This window comes from Acipenser ruthenus, chromosome 1, assembly GCF_902713425.1.
Source record: "Acipenser ruthenus chromosome 1, fAciRut3.2 maternal haplotype, whole genome shotgun sequence".
Taxonomy (NCBI): Eukaryota; Metazoa; Chordata; class Actinopteri; order Acipenseriformes; family Acipenseridae; genus Acipenser; species Acipenser ruthenus.
The window spans coordinates 16,525,041-16,550,304 of NC_081189.1; the positions used below are offsets into that span (position 1 = coordinate 16,525,041).

At 36.5% G+C, this 25,264-nt stretch overlaps 1 protein-coding gene across 1 annotated transcript in view; it reads right to left on the reverse strand.

The window, feature by feature from the left end:
• LOC117403633 (importin-11) overlaps positions 1–25,264 on the reverse strand; it is a 175,370-nt gene that overhangs the window by 94,912 nt on the left and 55,194 nt on the right. The window contains exons 16-21 of the mRNA XM_059012207.1: positions 22,112–22,238; positions 7,256–7,289; positions 6,769–6,809; positions 6,087–6,203; positions 4,365–4,478; positions 820–935 (exon numbers count right to left, since the gene is read on the reverse strand). Coding sequence (XP_058868190.1) covers positions 820–935; positions 4,365–4,478; positions 6,087–6,203; positions 6,769–6,809; positions 7,256–7,289; positions 22,112–22,238 — 549 coding nt within the window. The remainder of the gene's footprint in view (positions 1–819; positions 936–4,364; positions 4,479–6,086; positions 6,204–6,768; positions 6,810–7,255; positions 7,290–22,111; positions 22,239–25,264) is intronic.

A 25,264-nucleotide genomic window follows, 5' to 3' on the forward strand; every position in this document is an offset into this window, starting at 1 on the left:
CCTCATCAAGGTTTGTCCTCACCAAGTAGCAAATCAACTTGCCAGCTATAAACAACCATCACATCAAACTGCAATCAATCTTCAAACAGAAACCAGTATGCAGATGGTTTCTCTTGGCTATGTGTCATTTTGCAATCAACAGCTGTTATTTTTCAAAAGATTACAATTTCATTGCGTCTACAGACATGAAAATGTTATACTAATCAAACTGGATAGAACAAAGTTTAAATGTCCATTTAACACTTCCCTATCTAAAAGTCTACAACAAAATGATGCAACATACTGAAGTAGCACTGACATTCCGTAGAACGCTGACACAGTTCTAGCACAACACACTGCAGGAGTATGATGGCAGCAGACTGTTTTGTATGTATAAAGTGGATGTCAACAGGAGAGCCCTGAGGCTCTTATCTACTAGACCAGATGTCAGTGTTCTATTTGTTAAGCCATCAGCCACCTTGTTATCAGGTTTAACCTATTTGATGAATTGATAATACTCTATAATTCCTTTTTAAGGTCCTGGATTTCACATTTTAAAAAGTTAATAAAAAGTGTTGCTTGCACTTAGATTTCAACCAAATCATTAAATTTGGCTTGATGACAAGCTGCTTATGCTATGCTGTCAGTGAGTCCTTTGTGACATTTGTATACAAACTGTACAGTGTTGTATTTTTGCAGTATAGTCAGTCAATAAATAATGTAGGATTATCCATTTCAGTCCATTGTGGTTTACAGGGAGCTTGTTTAATGCTGGCTAACAATGAACACAAACAATTGAAGCTTATAAAAAGCGATGCATACTATATGCAGCTGACTTACCATAATTCTAAACCATCCTCTAGCAGATAGACATGTGGAGGCTGGGTGACATCTGTGCTCAGCTGAATAACTGGTAAGAGGAATGGATAAAGGTTCTTGCTTTCTGCTCCTAAACCCTATGAAATACAATGCAAGGGGTAAAAACACCACAATAGTTACAAATCAGAAAACAATCAGAAAATGTTCAACCAACAAAAAAATTGACATAATGCTAAAAAGGCTTACTCCTTAAAGGGTATCAGGAGCATGAAATATTAGACATCATCAATATGACCGGATGCTCTAATGGAGTAACCCACGTTGGCTATTCTTCCATCTGGTCGAGACCACAAGATGCTCTTTGCACATAAACTTTTTGAGAGCCTTTGGAGCCAACAATGACCACTATCACCAGTAGTAATCTGGCTCCAAAACATAATAACTAAGGTAATCCATCACATCTAGACAGCAGATTATACAAATCCCACTTTACTTCATGGACACTGCGATATCTGCTATGGTATTATTGTACACTGCTCCGAGGGGAAAAAAAAAAAACGAGGGGAAAACAAAAAAAAAAGGAGAGTACTCTTTACATACTGAAATTGATAAACAAATTGTTTTATGTATGCAACATTAGTGACACGCTTCTCAGCACAAGACCTATACAAATCAACATACCTATAGGCTTGGTTTCTGGAGATCAAAAAATGTCTCTCTCAAATCGTCATGCAACCAAATTGTTCACCTCTAATGTATTCCATAGAATCAAAAATGCACCATAAAAGCACAGGAAAGTACAATGCAAAAGAACAAAACTCCTAATAAAAAGGCCAAAGCATGCTAAATGCATCAGGTATATTAGACAGAGGTTGCTTGATGATGAAGCAATTAAACCCATATGGCAATTGATATTACCCACCCTCCAAATGTTGGCTTTGGGATTTCCAAACAGATTTTTCAGGAATACCCTTGAAATACAAATAAGGCTAATTGTTATAAAACTAAAAAAAACAGACAAGGTAAATAAACAGGAGCCTTAATAGCAGAGAACACAAGTAATGCAACCACTGCCAGACTGGTAAATTGGTATTTAGTTAAATAGGTCGTGGATATGTTTCTATTAAGCTAGATAAAATTTGTTACAAATATAAATTGCACATAAAGCTCAACAAATGTTTCTGCAAGAGAGAACTGGTCCATAATCAGCGTAAATGAGCAGTTTTAGCTTTAAGGACTGCCAACATTATAAAGGATGAAAATATAGCTAGTCCAGGGGGGGTTGTTCTTAGGCGGGGGTTAATTCAAATGTAGTACTCCTCAGTATATCCTCACCTCATGGGGACAGATAATGAAGATAATGGCATGGGCTTCCGTGTGAGAAATGGAAAAAAAACATTACTAGCTTTGCCCTTTTACTTTGACGAGGGCTTTAAATACAAGAAACAAAAAAAAAAAAGCCAATTAAACCTCCAGTACATTTCCCCATTAAAACTGAAACCATATACTATGTTCCGATCCTACACAGCAGAAGCAGTTATAACATACAACTATAATGTATTAACGTCACAGTTAGTTCATTAATTATTGCTGAATTGGATAATTCAGCAAATTAATACCAAGATGATTCCTTGCACCCATAATAAGACAGTTGAGCAATGTAATCACAATAACAAAGAATATGTGAGAATTAACAGCTACATAGTTCTATCAGAGCAAATAACATGTTTTATTTATCAATTGAGGACAGGAAGTTTAATAAGATTGTAACAAAAGATTTTTAATGTGTTATTGAAAATTAATAACTAAAGCTCTTCCACCTTCACTGAAAATTATGTTTGACGAAAATTTCAGTATGAAAATTCAAGTTAGGCTTGCCAGGCGTTCATTCATTGGTATTAAAGAGTAAGTAACGGGGTTCTGAAAAATATAGCGTTACACGTCCTGACAACTTTTTACACTTATAACTTTAAAGTGTGTTTCAAAGCTCTTTTCAAAATGGCCACTCTAGTGCACTGATAGTGTAGGATTATTGCCCACATAGTCAGACAGGTAACACAGCAATAATGATCCATGATGTTGTACGGAACAGAAAAGCCTGAGCACTTGTTATATTTAATAATAATAATAATAATAATAATAATAATAATAATAATATATATATATATATATATATATATATATATATATATATATATATATATATATATATATATATATATATATATATATATATATATATATATATATATATATACACACACACACACACACACACACACACACACACACATATATATATATATATATATATATATATATATATATATATATATATATATATATGTGTGTGTGTGTATATATATATATATATATATATATATATATACACATACATACACACACCTAACATCAAAATAAACTGATCACTATTAACATTTATTTTTTTGAAAAAAAAATAAGGTATATAAAGATTGACATTGACGAAATGTTTTTCGTTTCTTTTTAATCACTCATTCATCCTTGACCATGACACGCTTGAGTGACTATGACTGAAGCATATGCACTTAATCACTTAATTCATGAGACAGTTGATTGGACACTGGATATGGAGTGATTTCAGCTGTTGAAATGCAAGCGTGAATAAAAGCAATAAAGGATATCACAGAAAAAAAACATCGTGCCACGTCTGTCAAGACTGCAGCGCCTTGGTGCAATGTTGGCATGTTGGAGGCTGGACTAGGGCAGTGTACTGTGGCTCGCCGTCTTGTTATAAATCTTCCTGCAGTGATTTAGAGGACAATCTAAAACTCCAGGGCACTATAGCTGCCATTTTGAAAAGAGGTTTCAATCAGACTTTAAAAGTAGTCAGGATGTTAACAATGGAAAGAGAAATTACAGGTACATCATTTAAAGAGTTGTTGCAACACATGGTGATGTACAATGCTATATTTCTCAGAACCCCGCTACTTACGGTACTCCAATATCAGAATATAATTCAAAGTAACCTTACAAATTTTGCCCTCTGACCGTTGCCACCAATGAATGAATACAAACTAACCCCAATCCTTGTTAAAGGTTAGGGAAGTTCCTTATGTGGAACTGAATTATATTCTTCTTAACTGTCTACATTAAAGTATTTATAATTAAGCTTTAAATTCAACTCCTGGCTTAATTAGTGGTATGGACCAAATGGGAGCATTTAAAATGTGAGGATGTTTACAGAAAACTTGTTTTAAGGCTGCTCTTAAAATAATGCACTTACAGGAAAGGATTTACGGATCTCCTTGGTTTCTGCTACAGCCAACAGTGTGCATGAAAATATTTTTATAAATATAACACAAACAGTTTTATGAAAGCGCACTTCCAATGCAATGTTACATTACCATTTATTGTAGTTTCCAATCTGAGACTAAGCAAGTAAAACAGTTTGCAAGGTTCCAAAAGACTATTTAAAATAGTTACCTTAGTTATATGAATACAGTAAGAATTCATGGGAAATACATGTACAATGTAATGACTAAGTAATAATAAAACAATGAAATGCTTTCAGAAAGTTACTGTACCTGAACCAGATGAATGAGTGTTGTGAGGATGGCACAACGCAGCATATTGTGTTCATCTGACTGTTTCCAAAGGAGAGGCAGGTACTGCACCAAACACTCTACATAGGGCCTGATCTATAAAAACACAAACATACGCTACAAAATGTGTGCAACTTATTTCAACAGCTTATTCCATGCATTCTGCTTGTGACACAAACTGTGAGACGGCGCAAAAGAGACAACACTTACAAATATAAGAATTCATCGTACCAAAAGATATAAACTTATTATAACCTCTAAACAGAGCAAAATCAAAACACTTGATGCATATTAAAAATACATTTTATTTTAATTTTAAAAACACAAAAGCAAAGTAAGAGGTGCACTGAACGTCTGTTATTTTCAACCGAACATGTCTTATTCCATGCATAACATTTTATCCATGTCTTATTCAAATAACAATTTCAAGTCATTTAAACTGTAGGAGACTGTAGCTACGCGGGTACAAACAGTGAACTGAAATAATGTCAGAACTGTGAAGCCAAATACCATTCAGTCTATTACTGTGTTCCCAAATGTATTTTTTGTGTAATTGTAACAGCGCAGTACTTGAACAACAAATGAGTGTCTACAAAGATTTTTTTATTAAAACCAAAAAAGGTGAAACAAACTTCCTTTTAAAATGCTTACAAGGAAGCACTATTGTTCGCCAAGTACTGTTCTGTATTTTTAAAGTGTATCCACAGAAGCAGATCTAGAGAATTGGGTACACATTTGATGGCAATGGCAGGAGGGATTTAGGTAAAATTGTGTCAGTGTAAACTTTTCATAATATTTTTTTATTTTTATTAATTTATATAAAATGTAACCACTCAATGTTTTTTAAAGCAGATCATTTACTGTACTATTAGAACAGGAGTGCCTTTTAAAGTAAACACAAGATTTCAGGAAAGTTACAAAGTTCATAATCACAAACTTGTAAACAAGCAAACTCAAAACCCATGGATAAGGGGGCTGTCAGGTTTGCTCACTGATGAGTAAGGATACGATTTTGTCATGGAGGTCACAGAAATCGTGAATTTGAAGAGTCTGTAAAATTTTGGAAATGGATGTAAAAACACATTTGATTAGGTGCTTCCTTCATTTCTTTAAAAACTGCTGTATGTCATGCACTGAAAATACAAATCTGCGAGTATCTGTAAATCGTTTGGCTGTGTATGCATGCAGCATTTACGTGTAGCTATGTAGGTCAGTGAATAAGATTTGCAGCTGAGCGAGCACGCATGTAAAGGAGTGGAATGGAAGTTTATCGGATGCAAAAATGGAGACAGAAGTACAAGTAAAGTGGCAAATATCACTGCTAAGCAGAGAAGTGAAAAATATTCAAAAGGGGAAATTTCATGAAAGTGGTGGCATGATGTTTTGTACAGCATGTAATGTTCCTGTGGATTATAAACAAAAAGCAAGCTGTGACAAACACATTGAAAGCGCTTGACATAAATGAAAGCTTTGCCACATCTCGCCCGTGAAATGTACTAAAAATGACACTACCAAAATTGTACCCTTACTGATGAGCAATCATTGTCTTCAGGGGCAACCAAGCTCTTTTGTCCAGAAAAAGTTTCTCTTCTACAAATATCAGTTTTAAAAGCTTAACTAAAACCTCAGGGGATACTACGATTGGAGATATCCAATTGCTGTAAATGTACCGGTATCATTGACATGCCTTCGACACACTCTTACCTGCACATTAACTCTTTCAATGACACAAGAGATCACATGGAGGACATGCATTTTGGTGTCGCACTCTGTCACCTGCTGAAGCAACTGGAAGAGCAGGCTGAAAATTGACTCCAGGTACTGTACATAGACAAAAGGACATTCATACTGCAAGTCAGAAATACAGAGCATTTCAAAAACTAGATATAGAAGTCTGGTTATTAAAAAACATTTACTAACAAATTACAATATAAAAATATGTGCAGTTCATCAAGAAGTCTTTTTGCTCAGTCTAATTACACAAATTGAAATAAAATAAAATTAATTAAAAAAAAATAAACATACAAATGTTTATGTCTGGTAAAGTTTGAGTTAAACATTTGAGGGGAAACAATATCCAAACTGTTAACAAAATAAACTATTAACCATTTGGCAAACCATTTACCACCGTGCAGAACTAACACCAGAATATCTCATGTCACGAGAAGATCTTCAGCCCAGGACACCTTCGCAATTACTTTTTTCACCTGCAGCCTTGCAGAGGGGCCAATATTTTATTATTATTATTATTATTATTATTATTATTATTATTATTATTATCATCATCATTTTTACCAGGGCACAGCAGAAACACAAACTTTTTATTTGCATGGCAGTCAAAATGTTAAGTGAGATTAATTAACTGGCAGTTCGGTATATTACTTACTGGTAAAAACTGTTCCGTTCTGAATTCAAAATCATCTACAGGTAAGTAAGTTAAGAAATTCAAATTACAAAATGCATGTATAGAGTACGGGGTTGTAACAGTGCAGCCAGTTTCTTCATAGGGAAGGCTTTTTACCACTCTTGCTGAACGGAGTAATGCCCCCAAAAAGACTCAGGCAGCATAACAAAAAGCAAGGCCAAACAAAAACGAGACCAACAAAAAGCAAGACGCAAAAACAGGGCAATATAAAACAGTTTAAATAGGGAAAAATGGCAAGGAAATGAATAAAAATCGACAGGGAGCCAACTGACAAGAATGGGTAGATTGACAGGAAGCGAAAACAGGGGAGGAGCCTGAGCACCTGCTTCCTGAAATTCACCTTAAAAAAAGAAAATGACGTCCAATATTCTTCTGTATGGGGTTTATCCTAAAACGTAAATAACTTTGCTAATAATTAACATGATTAAATACAAAATTGAAAGGATATCAAGCTTCAATGTTGTTGCTGTCTCGATGCGGACCTGAAAAACAAAAAAAGAACGATATATATATTTAGAACATGTAGTAGCATAATTCAAATTAGAACACTTGATAGAAGTTTTATAAAGTCCCTCCATTTCTTTTTTACCAATCTCAACAAGGATGATACCACAAGCATGCAGCTGATTGAAAGCTGGTCAGAAATAACAGGACTGCAACACTGTGTCACTTGCTGCATTGCCCCTGGCTACCACTGCAATCTGAGTGAATACAACAGTAGGTGATGTAGGACTTAACCCTATCTGTATACAGTGCCACAAAGTTATTTGCAATCAATCAGGAAAGTAACTTCTACGTTGTGTAAGCTCCACATAATAGCACACCTTTTCCCATTATCAGCTGGCAAAACAAGCCACAAGCAAAAGGGTTGTTAAACATCTTTGCTGCACTGCATTGTTTGTAAATATTGAGTGCTTTTCCAATTTCAAAAGCCTTCCATAAACATGTTTTTTTCTGACTATATGACTCCACCCCACTTTCTTATTAGCAGCGCTTCCTTCAAGTGTATTTGAGATTTTCATATTCTGGCATGTAGTGCTTTCGAGTACCAAATCAAACTTTCCAGTGTTACTCTTGTGAGAAGGTCTATTATTATGGATACGAGTAACTGCTCATCCTGTCTGTTATTATGCATAGGAGTTGCAGCTGTTGCGATTTACACCTCAGTACACTGTCTACAGAAGGGATCATAATTCAACCCAAATTGAACTGTTGAAATACGAACAAATGTACACCCACAGATGGGCAGAGTAACAATAAACACCACTTGCATTAAATCACCATGCCACCCAGGAACACACCATCCTTTGAAAAACTAGTTTATCAATACATTAGCATGCGTAAATAGCTTGTGCATATAAGGCTGTAAAAGCAACGCGGACACATTATCTTTGATATGTTCTATTAGCAGTGTGGTTTATGGCAATCTATGATTAGAAAGGCGGCTGGGGTTACAGGACAGCAAGAGTATCATTCATCACCACCGCTTAACATTTATAACCAGTTTTTCTTTTTTTTTTTGCATAAGAATACTAATCTAGGAAATAGGAAGTTTACCAATGCTTATCTAATCTCAGCCAATTCCAAAACCAATTACTTCATTTATATTAATTTTTATTTCTGAAACTCAGAAGGGTTTTGTATTCAGTTGCGTACCATCGTTTCTCGCCGTGATGTCTCTTGTTTACTAGGCTGCATTGTATTATGTGCGAATGTTACTTACTGCGCTGTTAGATTGCATAAAAAATAAAAGAATCAAGTCCCTTGTTACATTCGAGGGCAGACAGGAAAGCAGGATTAGTATAAAGGGAAAGAAACCATGCACTTTTTTTGCTTTGATGATTTCATGTTGAGTCACTGGAATTTCATTTTTAGAAAACACAATGAACATGAATTAAATCCTTCAAACAACAACAGAGAATGTGATGAAGCACCACAATACACCTAAAACAGGAATCGATTCACCCTTCACAAGTACTAAAACATACAACTGACAGCGAAGCTACTAGGGGCCAGTTTCACAAGGCACTGCTAGCACTTGCTATCAGGTGCTAGCTAGCAAGCTATCTTATTTTTACTGGTTTCAAAATACAGTATGTTAAGATAGAAGGATAATGTTTAGTAGAAATCCACTCAGGATTAAAAGGATACAATGTGTTACACCCACCCCTCGTTAAATCGCCCCTCGCTATACTGCGGATTCGGATATATCGCGGTCCTGGAATTGGCTCCCCATTTTTACAGTCTAACTGTGCATGCCTTAGCTGCACTATACATACAGAATTTCACTTCGAATTACTGTTTGTTTTATTTCGTACTGCACATCACAAACAAAAATATACTAAAAGCAAAAATACACTTAAGCAAAAAAAAAAAGCATTAATATCGTACTGTTATCATATACATACGCATTGCACAATAACAAAAAGCAAATTAAATATCTACTTGCTGAAGCAACAAGCCTCCTATGTTGGGAATGGATTCTTTGAATGCAGCGGGTTTGGGCATTTGAGAAAGGAGAGGCTCATTAAATTAATTGGAGACTTAAGTTGATGAGAAGCAATTACCCTCCAAAGTACGAATTAAAACGGTGTGCTGCTTTTTATACGAAAAATGAGAAAAAGCGTGTTGCGTAGAAGATTTATATTGGACCCTGACACCCACGATGAAACAAGGGAGTGGTTGTATACGATATATAGCGGATTTGTATTGGACCCCGACACCCGCGATATATCGAGTGGGTGGTGTACTTTCTTAATTACTTATTTATTTTTATTTAGCAGACTGGTACCTAGAAGTGCTTTTGGAAACTATCCCCTGAACCTCTTGGCCTACATGGCAACACTAAAGGGGCAGTGCATGGGTTTATATGAGGACTGAGTTGCTGTGAGAGTAAAGGAATAAATGTGTTGTGTTTTGTAGAAGGCATTTACAGACTGCGTTTATTTGTGGATAGTTGATCAGGGCAGCCACCGAGTTTTTCATAGGTAGGAATAGTACATTTTAAGCACATCTTTTATGATGAGGCAAATGGGTAAAGATATTGTTATGAAGTCTTTTATAAGCTGATGCAACATTTTAGATGGGTCAAATAATTAGGGTGTGTTTTATCTGTAGCTGCAGAAAATAGGAGAGGAATTCCAAAGATAGTCAAATATTTGTGAACATATCTGTACAAGCCCATTGTAATTCAACCAAAAAAAGTATTTAATTCAATTTTTACCTTGAATGTACAAAAGTATTACTGGACATTCTGGCCTAAAACATGACCCTGTGATCTTAAAAAAACAAGGCAAGAACATCTGAATGCAAGCTTGTTCAGTTACAGTCATGGTCCGAATTCGGTGAACCCTAATTTAAATCATTCAAGAGATATCCTGTCCACAGTGTAGTCTTAACAAACGGACGGGACTTGATCACTACAATACCCCTTGAGCCCAATACTAGACTTGGGGGTACAAACTGTACACATTGATTATTTTCAAAACAAGGTCCCCAGCAGAACCCCAGCTTGTCATTGGGTATTCCATGACCTTTACAGCACAGTAGCACATCTGCCAACAAGTTGCCTGGGGTTCATTCCTGTTTCTTCAGCCAACGTTCAAGAACAATGTGCCTAAAATATATACATCCACTGCATTTGTGATAGGCACTGACATATTGCAATCACTGCAAATATAAAAGGCAATTTCTTTTTAACCAAAATCAATATGTATAACCCTTCAGAGTTAGAAACGGCATGTAATCAGACCAAGAGGTGGGTGGCATTAAAAACAAAACCCTGTCCACAACAAGAATATTTGTAAAAATACCTTGTAAGGTCATATAAAAAAAGGACACCGGTGATCAGTGAAATGTTCAAAGACATTGAAAATTAATTTGTCTAAATGTTTGTCATTGAATTTACTTTTAAAATTTCTGAAGAACATTAGTGATTTATGTTAAAAAAACAATAATGCAAGTTATCGTTATATACACACATACTTATTAAGGTTCATGTGTAAAATCGGTAAATCTATAGGATTAACCGGTAAATGTGTAGATTTACCAGCTCATCGGTCAATCCATAAAATAACTGGTATATTTGTAGATTAACCAGCTGTATAAATTATAAAAGAAGATTAAGAAGAACATAAAAAAGTTTACAAACGAGGAGGAGGCCATTCGGCCTATCTTGCTCGTTTGGTTGTTAGTAGCTTATTGATCCCAGAATCTCATCAAGCAGCTTCTTGAAGGATTCCCAGGGTGTTAGCTTCATCAACATTACTGGGGAGTTGGTTCCAGACCCCTCACAATTCTCTGTGTAAAAAAGTGCCTCCTATTTTCTGTTCTTATCATTTTATAAATAAGAATGAAGGAAAACAGAATGCTACAAAATCAGATGAAATATATAATTATGAAAAACAGTAATTCATGATTTTATATATATATATATATATATATATATATATATATATATATATATATATATATATATATATATATATATATATATATAATCATGATATATGTATTATATATATTATTTTTGTACTCAATATTCTATGACCAAAATTAGCCGAGAAAAAAATATAATCATCAGATCAGTACATGTGGGTGAGATGGAAGATAAATGAATTAAATATGAAGTACAGTCATTAAAAGAAATTATGGAAGAAAAACAAGTGCTGTTCAAAATTTCTTTTTTCCTAGTTTCAGACTCACAGCTGTCCACCAGACAAGCTAACACCAATCACTCCTGCTAGACACAACAATTTACTTTGTATCCGGTTGGGAAATGTAATCGACTAATCACATGGTTGACTTTTTTTCCCCATCCCTGATCTTGGTATATAAAAAGAAAAAAAAGGAAAACAAATTCAAAAGATCAGTGCTCAGATCACGTGTGATGCATGTGGTGCGAGTCAGTTATGACAGCTGATCACAAAGAAACTTTGTAGCCTTGGTTACAGCAAAAACCTATTACAAAGCCATTCTTATTATTAGGAGGCTGAATCAATAAACTGCTCTAGCTTGTACATCTGAATGTATATCCTGATGCAGGAAATAAACAGATGCAACAGTACATATTTATACTCCAAAGGCCCAAGTTTGCTGAACGCTAAACGAATAGAAGGCAATGTGCAAACTCAAGAGCGCCTGCGTTGCATCCTGCCATATCCCCCATGTTGTGATTTTGAAACACTGGACCCAGGCACGATTTGTTTAGCGCTGGCCACTGGAGAGTGGGAGGCAGAATGGATTAGCAAATCAAGAGAAACCGACTCCCCCTTTAATGTGGGAAATCACGACCTCCATTATTGTAAACATCCCACCACGGGAGCTTATATTGGGTACAGTGCAGAAACTGTATCTGTATAATGTGGAACGTTACAGATACTGTGAAGAGTATAGGATTTGTATAAAACCAAAACATTATTTTAGAAATACACACTTCAGACTTCATGATTACTACAACTCATTTATTGTTAAGCATTTTAATTGCATTAATGCAGTTGTTATTTTAAATGTCTTATTTTTCAGAACGTCCGTGCATATTAAACCTGACGCAAACTGATTGTGCATATAATGAAATTAATTTGGAATGAATTATTTAATTCACACTGGCATGCATTATGAGTTTTGTAACATTTCAAAAAAGAAAAAAAAAAATAAACTTTGTATGAAGACTATCACTGGCAGAGCAGCACTAAAGTTATCAAGCCGGGTCATCACACAGAGAACCTTATATGTACAGGTGCTGGGCATATCATTTTGCAGACATGCCTGTGAACATGTACAATTAACATCAGGTTATTTTGGTTATATTTTAATGTCCGATTTTTCAGAATGCCTGTGCATATTAAATGTGCCAGTTTCTCAAATAGTAGTACAAGACTGAGCCCACTTCAAAATGGCAGCAGCATGTTTTCACCTAGCATTGTAATTTTTAGAACAATAACACTTTTCCCATTAAAAAACAAACAAACAAAAAAAAACACACAACTACTGTCTTTCCTAAGCCGCACTGTTAATCAGTAAAAACACCAAGTTATTATCTCAACCCTTGTTCCCTAAATCAGAAATGTTATCATTACCATATGGGTATTTACTTCCTAAAACCTGAAACCTGATCAAGATACATCAAAGCTGCTTGAAGAGCCTGTGACACAGTCATGGCCCGCCTCCGAGGACATAAAAAAACACTCCGGTCACAGACCTAATTTTCCCTTCAAGCCTGCTGCAATCATGGACGCAGTGACCTTGAAGGTTAATAGTTACATTTACATTTCAGGGAACCAGGGTTATGATAATAACCTAATGTTCACTTTCAAGTATGAAATTACCGTATTGGCAAGTGTACCACAGCCATTGCAAGGGCAATATTCCTGAATGGCTGGAATGTTACAAGGCTAAGCCGGGAGGCGGCCTTATGCGTTAGCATATGGAACCACAGTAAGAAGTAGTTAGGGCTAAAAAATTGAGGAAGAAACTCACCTCTATGCCTGTGTTGTAAGGGTCGACTGACAAGATGCCCTTAACACTCTAGTTCCAAAACCAGGGTTTTGAGGATCCACGACATTAAGTCTGTATAACCTAGTAAAGGTATGGGGAGTAGCCCACACCGCTGCATTGCAAATGTCCTTGACTGATGCACCCTGGAATAAGGCCCACGAACTTGCCATGGGTAGTAATTCTGGAGGGGGCAAAAAAAGCAGGATTGTAATGGAGTGTAACCTTTGTCCTGGCCTTTGTAAAAATTAAGCATGCTTTTGCAATGGAGAATGCCTGCATCTCACTCACCCACTTTGCGGAGCAAGAAAGCCACTTTGAGCGATAAATATTTCAGCTCAGCTGAATGCAGGGGCTCAAACGGAGGCTTCATAAGTGCATTAAGTACCACGTTTAACCGCCAGCAAGGAACAATGTCCTTCATAGGGGTTTGGTCGCCTCGGCCGCCTTTCTAAAATTGCCCAGCCAAGAAGTTAGCTCCTGGGGAGACAAAGTCAATTTTGACATGGCAAGCTGAACTAGCTGCCACATAGACCTTTAAATGTGGAGGGGTATTTCCCCTCGTCAAAAAGGCCCTGCAAAAATCGCAGTATAACTGCCATGGGACAGGTCGTGGGGTCAAATCCACGAGGCAGACACCACGTCTGGAAAAAAAAAAAAAAAAAACCCTACTTGTACCCGTACTGGGAACCCGTGGACGGTGCTCTGACATTCTGCAGGGTGTCAATGACCCTATTAAAAAGCCCCAGATGGCTCAAATGCTGCCGTTCAGGGGCCAGATCCAGAGCTGCAGGCTCGATGGGTCGAGATGCCATAAGGTCCCGAGTGCCTGACTGAGCAGGCTGCTCAGGATCTGCATCAGAGTTGAAAAACCAGAGTCTCTTGGACCAATAACGGGCTACTAAGAGCACCTTGGCCCGGTCCTGCCTGATTTTCTCCAGACACAGCGGGAGCAGGGCAAGCAGTGGGACGGCGTATAACAGTTGCCTCGGCCACTGCTGTGCCAAGACATTTATTGCCAGCAGGTCCCACAACACACAAAGCAGGTTCTTGTTAACCAGATGCAGCTCATCCTGTTGTGGGCCATCAGAAAGGGGCCTCAGAAATGGCACTGGTAGGCTACCAGGATGCTATTATAATTGCCCAGTCTTGCTGCGAACACACTGGTTGAATAAGCACGCTTGAGGATCACCTCAGTGACCCAGCACTGCTTGTTGGGGCAGATAGCATCCTTCGACAGGAGCGCTAAATTAGCTAAATTAAGCCTCCACTGACGGAAATTGGGCCATGCCCAGCTTCTCCGCATTATGTACCCTATATAGGGTGTCCATTGACCTGGAAACACCAGGAGCTGTTGCCAGGTGATCCCAGGAAGATTGGATTTCAAAAAGAAAATCTGAGTGCACTGGGGGGCGGGCACGGGAGACATGGTAGGCACATCATCGAAGACGGACTGCCTCGTTTCAATCTTCCGTAAATTGCAGTGACCCTTTTTTTTTATCAGCGGCAGCTCTGCTGACAGGGAGAGCTTAACTGCAGGGGATGCGCTGTCAGACTCCACATCCTCAGACGGGAATGGCAGCTCATGCTCGCCCGCCTCCGTAGCCCTCTAGGGGATAGGTGGGGCAGGCAGTGCCGAACGTTCCCGCAGTAATTCTGCGAGAACAGTTCCTTGGTGGGAAACAGCTGCCAGAGCTTTTCCATCTGCTCCGAGTCCGTTGATCGTTTCTTCCTCGGGGGGAGGAGGAGAGGCAGAGGAAAATGAGGACGAGCGTGAAGACGGTTCCCTGCATGGGCTACTTTCCCGGGTGCGTCATCCAGTCTCCCTTGGCACAGCCATGAGATGAGGCCGCAGCCACCTCTGTAACAGAGGGTGATGGGGAAGAGCGCTGTGCAAGAGTAAGGATGCAGAACGCTCAGTAAAGCTGCGGGAAAGATGTTTCTCCAACATGCGCTTAAAATGTGCACAAAACTTGCAGAAACTGTGGTTCACCTGTGCCTCCTTGGTGTGCTCTGGCCCCAGGTAGAAAGAGCATCTGCCGTGCTTGTCCTCAACAGGCAGACTGGCCTGGCATGTGTCGCAGGGATAAAACCCAATCATGATGCAAGAAGCAAGCAATGCAGTGTACAGTAAACAAATCACTCCTCAAATTTCTGTCTAAACAATTTAAAACATAGGCCTACTGTACATTCAAAAAGCCTGAAAAAGAGTATAAAAAGATTTCGATGTTGCCAAATGCTGTCTTATTTGTGCAACAAACTAATTTTAAAACAATCACTGCATATTTATAGCAGCACAGAACTGACAGCCAAAGTTATACAAAATATTTTCTTTTATGATGATATGAAGTGGCAATCACAAAACACAATGAGCCACAAACATAGATGAAAAGCAATTGGGAGAAACGGTGTGCTCTCAGGCTCTTTTTGGTTAAGAGTTATGCCAACATCTGATACAATATATACTCCAATGTAACATTGTTTTAACACTGCCATGCAGTGGAGGTATTTAGGTGCTAGACTGAGTGGAAGCAGAACCCTTTGCTTTCTGTTAAGAACTAATCCTACAGAATCTGGCCATGAACACCCAGGGGGCTATTCTGTGAAAATTCAGTAGCAATATATTTAAAACAGGAATTTAAAACAAATGTGTGGGTGTAGATTCACAGCACTTTGGTGCAAAAACCTTGATGCAGTATTATAATATGCAAGATACATGCATGTTCAGATTATTTAATTATATAATAATCTTGTTTGTTGGATTTGATATTGCTAGAATATAAGCACAATTATTCTCTCTATTTTTAAGTAGTAGTAGAAATGATAGATATTGCTCCTGTGGCAGAGATATACAGCAGACCAAATGATAATTTTGATTTTGATAAATGCACCCTTTCCATAGAAGTTCTCATGTTGGGGAATACTTCAGCAGAAGTTTTAACCAAACTGGCCCTTAGGAACTTGTCATCTTCATTTAAAGCATCTTAACTCAATGCAGTCATCAGTATGACATTCCACTGCCTTGACTCTCTCCAAGAGACTAAGCATCAAAAAGGTCAGAATTAGAGTATGCCACCACACACTAGGCTGAACAAATAGGGCCAGTGGAAAACTTAAACAATAACACTGTTCATGGATTCTTTTTTTCACTGGGGAAGATGTATTATCTTGAAAGACAAATGATGAAATAATAAACACAGTATCAAACACACACACGATCACAAGTCCACAGTGAGTACTAACGTGCAAGTGGTGAAATTCAATTTATTTGTGCACAGTGATGAAGTGTTGTCTGGGTTAGGTGCTGGCCTTAAGCGATGGCTCTGGATCGCATTAGCCGTCCAACGAGAACAAACAAGTATAATTAGACACTACAAACAAACAAAACACTCATGGTATGTTTTTGGTTCTCCTTTAGCAGTTTGCTCTTAACCATAACAAAGGAACAGACTGCCTAGCCACGTCCCCTTTTGTACCGTCAGTCACACTCCTTGGTTAGCGAGTGCAACCGTTTCTCCTCCAATCCACGGTTGCCACATCGCTTTCCTTCTGGGGCGATGACTTGGTGTACTGTAGCTCCGCCCCCTTTCTAGATGGCCGACTTCCACCTTTCCCTAGAATTAATTGTTAGACCATCCAGTCTGGGGCACTCTGTTCCCTTTACACAGCACCCTCACAGGTCTGGAGGGAGATTTATAACCAAGACTCATTCTTTCTCTGTCACAGTGCTTTAGATCATTGTTGGGTTGGAACATCCAGTTGCGCTTTAAACCAAGTTTTGTAGCGGACAGTTTCAGATGATTGGCCAATATATCTTTTGTTATGTTATGGAATCCATTTTACCATGTATTGGAACTAAATTTCCTGTGCTATTAGAGAAAAAACAGTGCCATATAAGGATACTAACACTTCTATGCTTGACAGTAGGTATGGTGTTCTTTTTTTTGTATGCCTCACCAGACTTTCTCCAAATGTAACGACAATCAGTGTGACCAAATAGTTCGATTTTTTTTCAGCACTCCACAAAACCTTTGACCAGAACCCATATCCACCATTCAAATGTCGTTTTGCAAACTTCAAGCGATTGTCCTTGTGACGTTTTCCTAAGAGTGGGTTTTTCCATGGCCTGAGACCATTGAGACCGTCACCATGCAATACTCGACCTATGGTTGAAATGGAAAACCCAGTCCCACTTGCAGCCAATTCACTTTAAATACCTTTTGCAGTCAATCTTAGATTATTAACCTTCCTCACAATTCTTCTACTTGTTCTTGGTGAAAGAACCTTCTTTCTTCCAGACTGAGGGAGTGTTGTAACAGTACCATGAGTCTCGTACTTCTTGATAATAGAAAGAATAGTTGAAATTTGGATACTCAAATGCTTGGAAATATTCTTGCATCCTTCTCCAGCTTTGACAATAAATAATTTTCTGCCTAAGGTCTTCAGATAGCTCTTTACTTTTTTTTTTATATTGACTTATTGGTAATGACAGCACTCATCCTATGCCTAACCCTTTTAAACTCTCTAAGAATGTTCACCTACAATCCAGCATTTTCTAGACTTTTCTATGAATTAGGTTCTGCATTATCAGATTGAATTTTTTAGAACCTTGTAGACAATGCTATCATAGCATCAAAGGGTATGAATACCTTTGAATTTGCATTTTTGGAATTAAGCAAAAAAAATGCTGTAATAAATAACTGTAGACATCTATTTCTTGTAACTTTTTCCTCATCCACAAAAGCAAAACTTTTGCTACAAAAGATTTCATAAAATGATTTGTTTTCGAGAAATTTCTAGAAATTATAAATTTCAATTGGGGTATGTAAACTTTTGACTACAAGTGTACATATATATATATTTCACGCCATCATGGATATTATATTATACTTAACATTAGAAGATCTAATAAGTAATATTATTGTGTGTGTGTGTATATATATATTATATATATATATATATATATATATATATATATATATATATATATATATATATATATACACACATACACACACACAGTGCCTTGCAAAAGTATTCAGATCCCTGACCAATTCTCTCATATTACTGAATTACAAATGGTACATTGAAATTTTGTTCTGTTTCGCATTAGCAGGTGTGATGCAGCTTCCACTTCCTTGTTATTGATCCAACTGTGCTCACTGGGATATCCAAACACTTGGATATTATTTTGTACCCTTTCCCTAATCTATGCATTTGTATTACTTTAATCTCTAACTTCTGTAGAATGCTCTTTGGTCTTCATTTTCCTTCAGATTCACAGCCTGACCAATGATCCTTCAACAGTGGGGTTTTTATCCAGAAAATGTGACAGCATCGTTGGGGCAATTTCTTTCATCGGTGTAAACTGGGAGCTTCCACAGCACAGGGGTTGAATACTTATGCAAGCAAGATATTTCAGTTTTTTATTTTTCTTAAAAATATTTCCCAACATAAAACCAATGTCACCTTACAATAATTGATTTTGAGTTTCAGTGTTTTAAAATAAAATATCAAACAGAACAAAATTTCAATGTACCATTTGTAACTCAGTAATATGAGAGAATTGGTCAGGGGTCTGAATACTTTTGCAAGGCACTGTATATGTACTGTATATGTACTGTATATATATATATATATATATATATATATATATATATATATATATATATATATATATATATATATATATATATATATATATATATATAATCTCCCAAAAGTATTGATGCAGGTAGATTTTAGTGCCCTGCCACAGGAAATGTCAAAAGCAATAGGCAAGCCATGTTGTCTATGATCAACTGATCAAAGCTTTTAGAGCTGGGGTTAGTCATGGCACTCAGCTCACAAAGTATTCTTTATCTCAGGAACCAGACCTGCCTTTATTTAACATCTACAGAAACCAACAATACCTGTAAGTTTGACAGACAATTCATTGAATATCTGGTACAGCCATGCAAGTGCTGTAACTTTGATATGTATAATACTTTGATATTGATGTGATATAGCCATCTAAAATGCCTTTGTAGCTGTCTAATGGCTTGTATCAGATCGTTTGGGTCACATGGAAATCAGGTCACATTAAGATTAGCTTAAACTGTTTAATAATTCTCATTTAACTATATATTAAATGCTGTGCAAGATACAAGCTAATTTTCATCCCACTCAAAATCAGAATGGGAAGCCCACAAATTACCAAGTAAATGTAAAACAAGGTTTTCAATAAAAAGCCGTACTGAGGCAATACAGTATTTGCAAATGTAATGAATTGTTTCCCTGTCGGTCTGCCCTGCTAACTGGGTCAAAGTGCATTGACTAAAAACAGCAAGCAAATCAAACCGACACCTCATCTAAAGATAAAGTAGCTATGTTGGAAGTTTTCTTCTTGATGAAAAAGATGTACTGTAGTGAAAATGAATACAGTTTCTGGTGTATGCGGTAATATACCCAATTTAGACAGTAAAAAGTTCACAAAGTAATTACAAGATCATTTAGTCACTGCGGAAATCCTCCATTTATAACAAAACACAGATTCTGCAGACACATCAGTTAACTCAATATGAATGCTTCCATTTGTTGTCATACAAAACCGATATAAAACTACAAGCAAGCAAGCCAGTATATCAGACACTCTGGATGCAGTTGATGAATTTATTTTGCAAGTTTTAATGTAATGCACTGCACTCTTAGTCTGTAAAGGCAACTTAATCTTAACAAGAATAGCCAGAAGATCAGATATAGTAGGATCTAATGTTGACAATTTTTGAACATCCATGAGAAATTACTAAACGTAATGTATGACCACGATTGTGTGTAGGCCCTGCAACATGCTGAGTGCAATCAAGAGAATCTAAAAGCCTTAGAAATTCCAGATTTAGGATAAACATGTATATTAAAATCTCCAAGTAAAAGGACCCTACTGTGCATAGCAGAAAGCGATGACAGGAAATTGGCAAATTCTGTCAGAAAAGATTACATTTAGATGGGACGGTATATGACTACAATAAGAAGAGGCAATTGCATATTTAACAATGAAGAATAATATTCATTATTTTATTGTTTAATATTGTAATTTGTGTGACAAATAGTGGTAAGTCCACCATCCCCCACCAGAGCGTGCCTTCTGCAAAAAAAGTATAATAATTTGGAGGAGAAGCCTCTATCGTGGAAATGCTATCATCAGCACTGAGCCATGTTTCAGTTAAACATAAAACGTCAAGGTTATGATCTGTAATAAAATCTAAAGCTGTAAACAAGGTAGAAATTGTCGGTAATTTGTATTTGTAAAGGCAATATAATACAATATGCATCAGTAATTCCTTTGTCAATGGTAAACAGGTGTCGTGGCTCAAACAAGCAGTACATTCCTCATCAGAAGGCTGCGAGTCGGTCTTGCTTTGCCAGCCAGACAGAGAAAGCAGAACAAGCAGAGATGCAGCTGCTTTTGCAGGGCTGGAAATTGGAAATTATCACCAATTCTCTACTGCCAAGTGCATAAATGATTGCTGATTAGGAACAGGCACGGCTTAGCACCGGTCCTGGGAAAGCCTGGGGATACTCCAGCCCAGCCTCTCTAAGCAGATGTATTTTCTTAACAAGCCTGATCTGGTCAAATTAAAATGTTGGCAAATCTAATCTTCTATTTGCAAAACACATCCACCCATTACCTGAAAGTCAGGAAGCACCTGCATTTTAAGATTAAATGGCATGATTGCTGAAAACGTTAACAAAGGAACAATTACTCTTATTGATCTTATTATGTGACACTTGCAATCTTTAAAAGTACACACAATTAAACCAGTGAACTATTTAAATCAGATCAAGGTATGACTTAAATATGATTGCGGTACCATTTAAAACTATAAATGTGTCCCCATGTTAAAACACAAGTGCTTTCACTCATTGAGCGAGCTTCAGGTATACAGACATGAAAAACCTACTGTACAAGATGGCTACCTGACAGTAATAAAAGGTCAAGGGCAAACTAACAAATCTTCAAGGATGTAAATCATACCTATATTCTGTAACTCCCAGAGCTAGTGATTCATTTCAGAATCCATAATGGAATGTTTAAGACTTTAAATGGAAGGCTTAACATCTTGATAAAGTTCTAATGCTTTCAGAAAAGTTAATTCCATCTGGGGCCTCTGAACACTATACCCTATAATCTGGTCACTTATACAGTAAATGATGTATCAGCGGACGATAAGAGTTGGATTTCAGCTTTGACAGCTAGAATATCTTCAATCTAAATTCAAGATGACAGGAGGATATACCGGTACACTATCAATTGTTAGCTCCAGAGTGAAGGTCAGTTTTTACCTTCATCTTCCTAACAGATTAGTATTAAAAAGATGACCAAAATATTTTTGACCTAAAACCAACATTTATCTACAAAAATCACAACTAATGAACAACATACAGGTATATGTTACTTTTAATTACAAGCAACAACAGTACTGATTTTATGTGTGTACCAGCTTCATTGTCTACAGATAAAAAGACCAGTCCTATTACATTATAAATAAATACTTTAACAAGAACAACATTTTGTTGTTAAAGATTGTTGAGAAGGAGCTTGAAGATAATGCTTAAATCTGCCTGCAGTCTTCAAATTTGCTCACGATTGTGGAAAAATGGTACACAAAATCCATGCACAGTACAGCATAATGTCTTGCATTCAAATGTATGCTTGTGATATTTTTTTGCAACCTGAAAAAGATTAGTTCATCACATTCATATGGTCAACTGTTGGTCTAATGAAAAAAAAAGGAACAATTAGATAAAATGACTTCAAAATGTTTCTACATACCACAAGATCAGGATCCTGCATCAGATTAAGGATGGCCTCATACAACAAGGGTCGTAATTCAGACTTGAATTTCACAGAAATCCATTGTCCAATCAGCCATATCACCCTGCGCCGGATAAGCTTGTAACTGCACATTGATGAAGTAGAATAATAAAAAAAAGGACAAAGAGCAAAATTAATTGGACAGAATTATTTGTAATAGGAAAAAAGCATATATTTATCTGTACTGGAAGGGATACATAAATTGAGAACTGGGGGAGGGGCATTGGTTGTTTCACTCCACTCAGACTGCTAGTTTATTAAAAATCTTGGAATTAGAATATGGAAAGATTTGTATCACAGGGATAGTGGTACCTGGAAATGTTATTCATTTACGAAGGATGTGACTTGTTTGGGCATTTATCGTCCATATTAACTCATTCACATTGACTACTTGCTCACTAAATACCTCGACATCCCCGATTCGATCCAATTCCCTAACAGTAATGCTTTATGGACTAGGCTTCATATGTCTTTCCTTCTTAGGTTCAACGAGAAAAAAGTAAAAAAAAAAAAAAATGCTGTCAAAGGCTAATCCCATTTTGCATCCCAGAACACTGGACCATATCATTTGGTCACTTAATGCGAAAATATATTTTAGTGGATGATGAGAGGGATTTCAGCTTTGTCTACCAACACATCTTCAATCTAAACACAAGTCTACTGCAGGGAATACACTTTATCTACTGTTAGCGCTTAAAGTAAGTCAGCCCACCCACCCACAGAAATATTCAAAGATAAACAAGAAAGCATTTGCTTGAAATAAAACTCCCGATATCGGTGTTGTAAGCATGCTGCGTAGATAGTGCGGTAAACTGTTGTACATACATTTGTAAAAAATAGGCCACCACCAGGGCTCGCCCCAGGATAAAAATGACAGCATTTTAGGGAAACGTTATACTCAGTGATGCCTAACTGGATATATCTTAAAACTATTATTCAATAATGTTGCGTTTTATTTCATGCAAGCAACACTTGTTTTTACCGTTCATTACGAAGTCTGCCTGGTGATAAGCTCATCATGCTCTTCACGTACATATTTATTTTAATGCTGTTCACATATGTATTTATTTTCTTTGAAGGGTGATGGATGGCAGAATAGTGTGGCTTGTCAAGCTGAGGATCCCTGCTACAGTTCTCCAGTTCCTGTACTCAAAGATTCTTTTTTAACATGTTTTTCCTGGCATACATTTTTTAACTGTACATTTTAATAAACCTGAAGCGAGGAACATATTGATTGTATATATAATTTCTTTCTTGTATAAATTAGTTGTATAAAAATACCTTATCTGCAGGTTTGTAGTACAGCAGACCCCCTCCCAATGACCAGCACTACATACCATCATAACCTCTTTCAGTTCGCCCCTTTCAATTTGAAATCAGTCTGCAGATCTCCCTCTATCATGACCGGATCTCCATTAAGACCATTTTACTCTGTCACTGGTCATAATAGAGAGAGTCCTCTGTGCAGGAATAAAGCACATATTAAATGTAAATAAAATTTGGCGGGTTTGATTAATTTAACTACTCGTAATTATTACATATACATTACATACACAGGATGTAGGTCATGGTGATCGAGACCACTTTATCATTATACAGAGGTCGAAGTTTGTAATTACACCTGTGGAGATACATGTTACTAACATACAGCACTTATCTTTTCTCTTTTCTTCCCAGTTGATTCACATATACCCAATTACCAACAACAAAATTGATTTACAATATCACATTGGTTTGTATCAGCTGGTTTATGTTCTTTGTGAAATCTACACAAAATCATAAAATATAGCACAGGATCAGAATACCACCGGACATCAGCGTAGGTAAAATAAAACCATAGATAAATGAAAGCAAGTAACAATAAGCTTTTCTAGCCATCACAGAAAGTACTGCAAACCGATCTACAGTACAGTACATGAAAGACAACTAAACTTCCCAAGGACAGCTGGTACTCAAGTTTACAAAACTACAATCTGAATGCGTCTCTGTGATCTAGCCACAGATCAAAGTAGTAGAGACACAAGGGTGGATGTTGTCCTACTCTCCAATTGCAATACAACAACGCAGCGCTGGTATAAAAATGCATTTAAGTTGCCTTATTTGTACTGAAAAAATTACAAATTAATACTAGCTTCACCGAGGTGGTGGGAAATATTAGATAATCCTCCGTAACAGGACTTCTTAAAAAAACAAATATTAAAAAATAAAAAGTTTTACACAGTGGGGATACAAAAGTACAGGACAGGTTTGCCTACCCAACAAGATCAATTCAAAAAGAGACAATTACTCTAAACACGCTCTACAAGCCTGTATATAGTTTTAGTGGGTATATAAAACACTTTGAGAGATCAGAGTAGTTTTTATTAAGAATGATCCCTGAAGGACAATTCTTATTGCTTATGTGACTTGCTGCGTTTGCGATATTAGTAAGATGCATAATCACGTTCACACATTTGACCGAAATGAATCAAACACCTTGGTTTGCCAAGGCACTTAACTCAAGGACTTTTTGCGCTATTAGGCAGCAGATCTAAATATAGTTGTATTTGATATTTTTTAATATTCAAATATTAAATTGCACAAAGTCAAATATTATTTAACATATTTGAAGTTTTTGGCAGAAAGCAAATACTATTTAAAAATATTTAAATATTTTCAAGTTATTTGAAAAAAATATATAATAAGTATATATCTTCAACTATTCAATATAGTTAATGAATAATCAAAAACTAAAACCTAATTATTACCCTAAATGTATAATTATGTACCAAGTCTTGCAATTATCACATGGTGGTTGAGGAGGATTTCTAAAGAGGAAAATGCTAAACATATTCAATTGAATAACTTCAAAACAGGACATTAACCCAGTGGTTAAAGATATTTCATTGTTTTCAAATATTTACCCACTGAAATAAAATAATCAAATATTTCAATTAATTGATCAGATTAAATCTAATTGAAATACAGCAGTTTCCAAAAGATAATTGAGTGGTTAACAAGGAAAAGGCTTAACCTGCTTAGAATGCAGGACAATAATTAGACTGCTGTATGTTACAGTAACATATTACAATCTGTATTTAATTATTTTCAATTATTTACAATTTGTATTGA